The 9875-nt window shown below is 54.9% G+C and overlaps 2 protein-coding genes across 2 annotated transcripts; one reads left to right on the top strand and one right to left on the bottom strand.

Moving 5' to 3' along the window:
* The first annotated feature begins 790 nt into the window (after positions 1 to 790).
* Positions 791 to 1904, top strand: LOC120646672 (26.7 kDa heat shock protein, chloroplastic-like). Its single transcript, XM_039923089.1, has 2 exons — positions 791 to 1180; positions 1281 to 1904. Exons 1-2 carry the CDS (start codon positions 919 to 921, stop codon positions 1733 to 1735), a joined length of 717 nt encoding a protein of 238 aa, XP_039779023.1. The 5' UTR covers positions 791 to 918; the 3' UTR covers positions 1736 to 1904.
* A 4496-nt stretch (positions 1905 to 6400) lies between these two features.
* Positions 6401 to 9023, bottom strand: LOC120646671 (glucan endo-1,3-beta-glucosidase 10-like). The gene is made up of 2 exons (XM_039923088.1): positions 7639 to 9023; positions 6401 to 6935 (listed from the first exon to the last, which is right to left on the bottom strand). Exons 1-2 carry the CDS (start codon positions 8899 to 8901, stop codon positions 6870 to 6872), a joined length of 1329 nt encoding a protein of 442 aa, XP_039779022.1. The 5' UTR covers positions 8902 to 9023; the 3' UTR covers positions 6401 to 6869.
* Between the last annotated feature and the right edge of the window lie 852 nt (positions 9024 to 9875).

Genomic DNA, 9875 nt, shown 5'->3' with positions numbered 1-9875 from the left:
CGCCCGGCCCGCCGTCTCCGTGCGCTCGGAGCCCCACCTCGTCGCCCGCCGCACTCTCCGCCTCGTCGCCCGCCCCACCTCGTCGTCTCCGCCGCCCGCCGCCGGCCGCTCCTTCCCGGCGCCGGCCTATCCTTCCTCGGCGCCAGCCTGCCTCTCCGCGCGCCCGGAGCTCTGCCTCGTCGCCGTCGCCCAGAGCCCCGCTGCCCTCGTCGCCGTCGCCTGGAGCCCCGCCGCCCTCGCCGCGTCGCCCAGATCCCCGTCGCCCACCGCCCGGAACCCCATGCGCGAGCCACAACATTCCCCTAGAACTGATCAACACACCTCTAAACTGAGTCAACATTCCATGAAAATTGATTCAACATTTCACCCTACTGATTTCAACATCACCTCTAAACTGATTCAACATTTCGTTTAAACTGATTCAACATTTCACTGTCTAGTGTTTCAACATCCCCAATCCACCATTTCAACATCAGCGGGCTGTTTATGGCGCATCCTCAATTAGTTTTAAATATTAGTACAAACAAATGCATAAAGATACAAAAAATGTTCATGGCGCATGACTGTTTATTGGTGGGCTGAATTAAAAAGACTAAATGGGCTTACTGGGCTTAAAGATGTATTGATTAATGATCTTCCACAAGATGCACAGGACTCCCCTCTACTACCCCTACCGTACCATCAGCGGCGCTGTACTAAAAAAATCAGCGGCGCTGTCCCGAAGCTTCAACGCCTCTCCCCACCCTTCCACCGCACTCCTCCCACGAGCTATAAAATGCGACGCAGACCCACGGTCTCCCACCAGGTAAGCAACGCGCGTCGCAAAGCACAGCGAGTAATCATCAACCAACAGCTCCGACGATCTCAAACGTTCTCGGTCAGGCCTCAACGTTTCAGTTCCTAGATCCCAGTAGCGCAATGGCAGCTGCTCCGTTCGCGATCGCCAGCTGCCTCTCCCCGGCCGCGCGCCTCCCTGTCCGCGCATGGAGGGCGGCGAGGCCGGCGCCCGGGCTTGTGGCGTCCGGGAGGGCCCGCTCCCTCTCCGCGGCGTCCGCGGCGCAGGAGGACAGGGACAACGCCGTCGACGTCCAGGTCAGCCAGAACGGCGGCAACCGGCAGCAGGGCAACGCCGTCCAGCGCCGCCCGCGCCGCGCGGCGCCACTCGACATCTCCCCGTTCGGTAAGTCCTCGATTGCACGATCGCTTCTCTTTCCAGAGCAGAGGATTCTGCGATCGGAGAGAGCAGAGGAGGCCTGACATCGCATGGCTTACGCGAGCAGGGCTAGTTGATCCGATGTCCCCGATGCGGACGATGCGGCAAATGCTGGACACGGTGGACCGGCTGTTCGACGACGCCGTGGGATTCCCCATGGCGATGCGGAGGTCCCCGGCGGCAGGCGGCGGCGAGGTGCGCCTGCCGTGGGACATCGTGGAGGACGAGAAGGAGGTGAAGATGCGGTTCGACATGCCGGGGCTGGCGCGTGACGAGGTGAAGGTGATGGTGGAGGACGACACGCTGGTGATCCGCGGCGAGCACAAGGAGGAGGGCGCGGAAGGCGCCGGTGGGGACGGGTGGTGGAAGGAGCGCAGCGTGAGCTCGGGCGACATGCGGCTGACGCTGCCGGACGAGTGCGACAAGAGCAAGGTGCGCGCCGAGCTCAAGAACGGCGTGCTCCTCGTCACCGTGCCCAAGACCGAGGTGGAGCGCAAGGTCATCGACGTGCACGTCCAGTAGCGTTTTTTCAGCTCATCAAGGGATGAGATGCTCTTCTGTATGTAGCGTGCATCTCACTCATCCAGCTTTCTCTCCGCGCGCGAGCAGATTGTGTGTTGTGTGTAAATGCTGCTCGCAATCAAAGGAGGAGAATAATGTGAATAAAACTTTTTAACTCTTCTATTCGGTATGTCTCGTGTTCTACACTGATAACTGTCATTTTTGTTTCAAGAAGAAACTGCGAACAGAGCACACAGATCACGTCAGAGGAGCATCCCCCCACCCCACCCCAAAAAAAAAAATCGTGGACCTGTTTACTTGCAGAGAGGTCATGTTTAGTTAGGGGTGAAAAAAAATTATGAAAATTTTTAGCAGCTTTGATAACTAATTAGAGGTACTAAATGAAGTCTAATTATCGAACCACCGTCAAAATTGTGAACTGTAGCACAGATTATGGTACTGTAGCACTTACTATAGCTAATGAAGTCTTTGACCGTACGATTAGAGAATTATTAGGCGCGGTTAGTTTCGCAAATAAACTTCGTTCACGCATTCATTTTTTTTGAAAATTTTTTCATCACGGCCAGAGATGATTGCTTCGTGGCTGCATTCCCTAGCTTGCAAAATTGATTTCCTTGGAGGTATATATTAGCGTAATCATAAAAAAGTAAGGCCAGGTTTGGTTTTTTTAGTTTAAGTCATTGGTTTTTTCAGTTTAAGTCATAAGTCCCGCCACATCGCATGTTTAGACATCAATTAAGAGTATTAAATAATTTATCATAAAATTAATTTCATAAGTTGCGATTTAATCACGAGACGAATCTATTAAGCCTAATTAGTTTATAATTTGGTCATTAATTGTTACAATATTCATTCGCTAATTGCAACTTATGCAATTAGTTTTATATAAATTTTGGCATCCAAACATTCAAATTCACATCGATGCGATAGCTACTTAAAAAATCAAACGAGATATGAATTTGCAACTGGGCCTTGTCTTATGAATAGGAATCATTGATTCCTTATCTTATTCATCACAGAATGGTAACGTCTTGCTTTCAAGCAGCATATCCTCTGGGCACCCTTTCTGCGCAAGAAGATTCTGTCTAATGGAATCTGATTGTAAATTGTTTTTACCCTGATTTTTCCTTCTACTTTGTTGCCTTATATATGTTATCCTTAGAGCTGTGTTGTGACATCTGAACTTATCTTTCCCTTTTCCGTGACAAAGGCTGGTCATGCGCTGCACACTAATTTTCTGAGCCATCCACTTTGGGCCAAGAAGAGCTTGCTGAACAATGCTGAAATGTGCGGCTCATATTCATTGTGGTTAGTGGCAGAGGACAGACTAAAATTGAGGTATGTCGCAGTTTGATTAGATGGAGCTCCAAATCTTAATTCATGGTGACAGTGTAGAGAAAATCACTAAAAATTGCAAAGATCTAATAAGTAGAGGTACTCCCGGTAAAACAAGCTATGGCAAGGGCCACACCTTGCCATACCGCTCCGCCACTGATTGTAGTATGCTGAAATCCTAGATCTTTGCACGTTATTGATGAAATGGAGATCAGTTCGATGCTGGTATCTCACTTATGACCTGATGCGATCGATCCCCGTCAACAATGTAATCATCATCTAAAATGTTTTTTGTTTTAACAATGTATGCCCACTGAGTATATTTCACTAACTTTGACACGGCGGAATCCACGGAGATGGGCCGGGTTGGCAAAGTGACAAGGCCTACTGGCGGAACAAATTAATATTGGGCCGGGACAGTCATGGTGTAGCCCAGCTAGGGGTGGTAACGGGACATGGCCCTAGTGACATCTTCACAGCACAATAAAAATTTTAAATTTTTTAGTTCAAAATTGTATAAGATTAGAGCCCGATTCTTTTAGGGCCCGGACTTTAGATTTTCTAGTTCAAAATATTGAGCTCTTTACCACCCCTAAGCCCAGCTTGTGTGCGCGCCCCTCGGCTTCGTTCGGTTCTGTTGTGAATCAACTTGTCTGAATGTAATGAACACAGAGTTGAATCAATATGCTTCTGAATATTTGAGCATCTGCAAGCAAAATTTGGAGCCAGTGCAGGCGACCAAACATGTGTGGAAGCGACCAGGGCTGGGTTAAAATCAATTCAGACGGTGCTGTTTCTAAAAGCACAGACGAGGGAGGTTGGGGGGGGGGGGGGGGGTGATAATCAGAGATGAGATGGGAGAGGTGGAAGCAGCTGCCTGAAAAATATCAAGACCCTTAGATACTTTCCAATCGGAGTTGGAAGCGTGTTTAGCTGGGGTAATGTTGGCAGAAGAGGTGGGTGCTGAGCGTATTGTTGTTGAGACTGACTCTGTAGTGCTCAAACAGGCTTTGCAAAACTCGACACATCGTCTGGCGACCATATGTAGAGTGATCTGCGAGATACATGCTTTGCTAGCTACAAGTTTTAGCTCCTTTGTTATTGATTATGTCCCTAGATCATGTGATAGGTTGCTCATGCCTAGCGACAATTGGTTGTAGTAAGTGTCCTCCGAGTGTCGTTGGGAGAGCACTCCGACTTTTGTGGAGGATCTCGTGGCCAGCGATCGCGCTGCGTCTCTGCGTTAATGGAAAGTCTTTTTTCCACAAAAAAAAAAGAGTTGAGACTGAAAAATAGTGGAACCGAGCAGCTTTTTTCATTGATCATTGGGGTTATAGATTACAAATGGAGTTTAAACTTGTCGGTGTCCTGACCCGGTGGTCCGGACCCAACCAGTGATGATGCTGCGTGTTCCTCATCCCAGATGTTGATGCAAGAAGCAACACTTACGCACGGGTTTATCCTGGTTCCGGCCGTGGGGCTGTACGTCCAGCAAAGAGGTGTGCGAGAGCACTGTACTGTCCTACACCAGGGGTGCCTGTAGTAAGGGGTACAAGCGAGTCGAGAGAGGGAGGGAAGCTCCCAAGTCTCTGCTAGAAGGGGAGTTGATTGAGGTGAGTGCCAATATCGGAATTCAGAGGAGTGTATGTGCTCTGCTAGTAGTGCTGAGCGTTGTGTTCTACCGAAAGGTGGGCCGACCCCCTTTTATAGACACAAGGAGTGACGGTGTACATGCACAGGGGATCGTGGAAGTCGTCGTCTTCTCCCCGAATCGCGGGGGTGCAGTGTTCGAGCACTGTGGGAAGTACACTGTGGGGTATGGCGCCGGTTGTGGCAGTCGTCCTGGGCATCGTCCTTGACTCCATCTCATCGAACCAACGGTCCCGGACCCGCTTACCGCTCGGGGACGGATCCGGTGTCACCACGTGTCCCAGATGTGGGAATGCTCAGCACCTGTGGCCGCAGACCCGGACCCCGCAGGTGGGTCCGGGACCTCCACGTGCTATCCGGACTCCCGCGAGCTCTCGGCTCAACTAGCTGCCTAGGAGAGGTCCGGAGTCGCCACGTGTCACGCAGACGCGGGCGCGGGCGGAGATCGTGCCGGCGTCCTGAAGGTCCTACATGCCAGGGTCTTGTCCAGCTCAAGGCTGGAGCCGCTCCCGAGGGTCGTGCCCATGCCGTGCGAGTGCTCCGCAGAAGGGAAAGTACGAAGGAGGTATGAGGAGTTGGCAGTATAGTAGCTGGAGCAGTGCCGAGCACGTCTTGCGCTGCGTCGCAGGTTCCCACAGCGTCCGGAATGGCGGAGCAGTGACCGGAATTGGCGGAGCAGTGACCGGAGTTGGCGGACGAGACTCCGGTCACCGCCACTGTGGGGAATGGCGGTCTGACGCCATCTTACCCGGGCGCTGTGGAGGAGTGGTTGGCATTAATGCTTCCGTACGGTGGGCGGGTGAGTGGAAGGACCGTTTGTCCTTTCCGTCGGGGGTAGCCTCGAGCGAGGCGGAGACGTTCTGCAATCTCGAGGGCAGGCTCGCTACCCTCGAGCGAGGCGGAGGCGCGGGGCATGGTCGAGGGCTTCGACGGGGAGCCCTCGAGCGAGGCGGAGATCACCCCGCGGGTTCGAGGGGGGTGCGGACGGGCCGCACTGCGTACGTGGGTCGCGTGCTGGGCTTCTTTGAGTCCCTTACTTTCTTCCAAATTGGAAGAAGCCTGCAGTCCTTCGTGGACCCGGTTGCACAGCACGCGTTTGCGTTTTTAGGACGATTTTAGTCTCCTAATTAGAGTACCCCTAATCATGGTATCCAACAAAACTCCTCTCTTTTTCCGCTCAGAACTCCCATGTCGCACGAACTTGAGATCATGGGGCTTGACCGAGAGCTGATGAGCGGGAACGGTTTTGCCTTCTTGTGTTTTGAACGAACGGATGAGATCATCCTTTTCATTCTTAACAGGTTCAATCGATGATCGACGTCGTCGGCGGTACGGTCGACGTGAACCCGTGAACGAAAATGTTAGTGGCGCTCTACCATGAGCGTCTCGGCCGTCAGAAAGCATGAGTGAGCCGCGACCCGAACGATCGTCAGGAGACAGGAGGCCCCGCAACCCCGTCTAAAACAGTGAAGATTCCGCACGATAGGGCAAGCATCGCCCCATTTCTGTGCCTGTAGCCCTCTACTCGAATCAGAATGCGGCAATGGAAGGAACTGCCAAAAAGGAACGGCAGCACGATCATGCGCATGTGCGTGCCACAGGTTTTCAGGAACCGTAGGGACTTGGGATGCGACCTTTGTTTAATAACCTAATACTATGCGCTACTGCTCGTGCGAAGAATTACTCCAGGAATCGTCCCTTCTTCTTGGCCAAACCAAATGGCTTGTTTAAGCAGTAACAAAGTGCATTTCTGCTGGGATTTGGCGCCTTCCCCAGAAAACAAGGAACGGTAGCTTTTCGCTCAAAGTCACACGTCGTTCACCACGTATCGTCTCATCTAGCCTCTTCTCTCCTCGTCCGGGGGTTCCACTTCCACCACTAGCTCGCAAGATTTTCTAGAAGGCAGGCAATCACAAGCTGGAAACTAATCCAATGTTGCTTGACTAAGAGCGCTTGGCTGCCACCAAAAGCATCAGGTCACCCAGAAACCACAGCAAACGAGCACCACGAGATCAGGTGGTCATCATCGTCAATGCCGGCATGCCGCTGCGCCAGGACGGCACCACCCTGTTCCTACATGATCTACCTACCCACCCCTGACGATCTGCCGTTCCATCAAGGCAGTGCGGGGTGGCGCCACGCCGTGATCTCACACCGCCACCACCAGCACGGCTGCTGCCACGGCCGCCTGCGCCCACGTCCGCCACCAGCGGCCCTGTCGACCACAGCCACAAACAGACGAGGCGCACCTCATTAGGAAAAGCATCATGAGCAAAATCCGTAGAGGAAACAGCAAGCAGATCAATCCGGGAAAAGTAGTGTGGGGCGGCACTCGTCAGCGCCCATTTCTAAAGAAATTTCATGGAGCGTTGGACCGCATGTGCGGTGCTGGTGCGAGCGTGGAGGTGCTGTGCTGTGTAGTGGCCCTAGTGCCCTAGTGCCCTAGTGCAGGGGTGCCTCCAAACAAGTGTGTGAAGATCTTCAGACTATTCTTCAGACATCCTTAAGAATTTTAAACAAAGACGCCATGTACGAAGGACACTGGATTCAGCGAAACAGCGACAGCAGAATCGCGTTTGATGGCGATTAAAGAGTCCACATCTAAACTTTTAAGACTGAAACCATCCTATCCACTTCGCCGATTGGGAGGATCTGCACGCTGCGGGTTTCGGGGGTGCTGATCATGCGGCGAAGTTTGTAATTGCGTCATCTAATTCCCCGTTCAGAGCATGGTCAACGTCAACCTACGACATGTACTCGGATGATGGTCATCGCCCGACATTCTCGAGTGCTAAAGCAGCCACACCTGATGCAATCACCTAAAGTATCTTATCCTTTTTTCAGAGACACACCAGCAGCTGAATCATGATCGCCATAATCAAGAACAGTTGGGGGAGCAGGGTAGAACCGGAGCTCACCGGAGGGTCACGCGCCGGCGCCGCAGCGGAGATGTCGTAGTAGCCGCCGCTGTTTCCGCCGCCGTTAAAGTATCCGCTGCTGCCATTGGCGTTGCCGCCGCCACTCCCGCCGAATCCGCCGCCGTGGCCGAAGGTGGAGTTGTCGCGCGGCAGCTTGAAGGAGAGCTCGTACGCCGGCGTGCCGTCGGGCTTGAACAGGCCGTAGTAGCGCTCGGACGCCAGCCCGGGCTTGAGGTTCTCGTTGAAGAGCGCGAACACGTAGGCTCGCAGCGGCACCCCGGGCTTAAGCGGCGTGCCCCTGCCCTCCGCCACCAGCCGCATCGCGTTGCTGTTGTACCGCGCCGCGTTCTGCGGCGTCGCGCCCGTCTCGTTGGCGGCCCCCGCGGAGGGCCACCCGGTCTCCGAGACCCGCACCTCCACCACCCGCGACGCCGCGGTGTTGGCCGCCGCGATGGCGTGGTACACGGCGTCCACCTGCGCCACGAGGAGGTTCGGGTAGTGCAGCCGAGAGTTGGGGTCCTGGACGCCGGCGTAGCCCGGCTCGAGCAGCGCGTAGTCGAGCTGCACGCCCTTGGGGTCGTCGGAGTAGGCGAAGTAGGGGTACGCGTTGACGAGGAACGGCGAGCCGGTCCGGGCGAGGTAGTCCAGGATGGGGCAGAGGTAGGGGAGCAGGTCCTTGCGGAAGGCCCCCGCCGAGGGCGGGTACGACGTGCCGAGCACGCCGAGGTTGTGTGCCGTGGTGACGGTGATCTGCTTGTCGAGGCCGAGCGCGGCCACCGCGCCGTGCAGGGACTGCATCGCCGGGAGCAGGACGCGCGAGAGCGCGGAGCTGTTGCCGCCGGTGAGCACCTCGTTGCCGATGGTGAGCACGGCGATCTTGGTGTCCTGCAGGAATGGCACGATGCTCCTCTTCAGCCACTGCGCGGCGCCGCCCGGGTCGGCGACGGCGGCCAGGCACTCGTCCGGCACGCCGACGACGAGCTCGACCCCGGTCCGGGCGAACGCGCGCAGCACGGCGGGGTCGGCGTCGTACACCCGCACGCGGCCAATGCCGAGGCCCTCGAGCAGCGGCAGCACGGACTGCGGCGGCGGGAGGTTGCTCCCGACGCGGCCGTAGTTGATGCCCACGAGCGATGCCGACGTGGCGTCCGCGGCAGGTGCCAGCGCCAGCGCGGCCACGGCCGCGCACAGCGCCGCGGCAAGGCGAGAGCCGCACGGGCGTTGAGGCCCCCAGCCGGCTCGGAGCAGGCGGCGCGGCGCCATTCCTGGAGCGCAGTCTGACCGTGATACACGGATGGTGACTGGATTCGAGGCAGGATGCCTGGATTGGTGCGAGGAAAAGAATTGGGAGGAGCCGGGGGGGGGGGGGGGGTGAGGTGATCTGAGTTACCTCTGCTTGGAGCAGTCAGAGTGGTATACAGTGCCTCGAGAAGAAAAGGATGCTGCTGCTGATGGCTGACGGAAACAGCCAAAGCACGACACGCTGATCGTGCTCAGCAGAGGGTCCCAAGATCAGCGAGATAGGGTCAAACACGGGTTTTGTTGTGGCATCAGTTACTACTAGTTTTGGGACGGGCGGAGTGGAATCCAATGGAGGCCAGTAAGACAAGCCAGTCCGTCACTCGGCAGGGCTGCAGCCTGCAGCCCTGCAGCGGCTGTTGCAACGGAAAACGCTCCGCATGGAAAACGCTTGGTGCGTGGTCCACATGGAAGGCAAGGCTGTGCCGCTGTGGTGGTAGGTGCCGGAGGTCCGAGGCCGAGCAACCTGGGCCCAGCCGTGCTGAGGATGCCGAGAACACACGGGCTCTGTTTCGAAGCGGAATGGGCTCCACAAAACTAGGCCCATTTTCTTGGGCTGCTGTGCCGATCCATCACCTTGTCGGCCCCCAAAAAGATGATTGTGGACCAAACAAGGCTGGTTCCGTGTCGTGAGTGAATTCGGCCCACAGTATAGCCGTTGGGCAGGCAACTGTGCTTTGTTGTGTGGATCGCAATTGGCCCGATGTTGCTAACGAGGTAAAGCCCATAAGAAGAAAAAAAATGGGGCCAACAAACAATGCTAACTAGTAGTACTCTACAAGAACCCCTAAAAAAAGTACTCTACATGATCATCTAAGAAAAACTTCAAAAGAACACATCTTCATCTTTGCTGGAAACTGTTACCCTATTTAAGTGTGTCACGGATACTTTGTTTCAAGTAATCTCACCGAACAAAAATTAAAATAAGTAAGCAAATG

This window comes from Panicum virgatum, chromosome 9K, assembly GCF_016808335.1.
Source record: "Panicum virgatum strain AP13 chromosome 9K, P.virgatum_v5, whole genome shotgun sequence".
NCBI classification, from domain to species: Eukaryota; Viridiplantae; Streptophyta; class Magnoliopsida; order Poales; family Poaceae; genus Panicum; species Panicum virgatum.
Note: the sequence above shows the minus strand (reverse complement) of the source record. Positions and strands in the feature narration are given on the sequence as shown.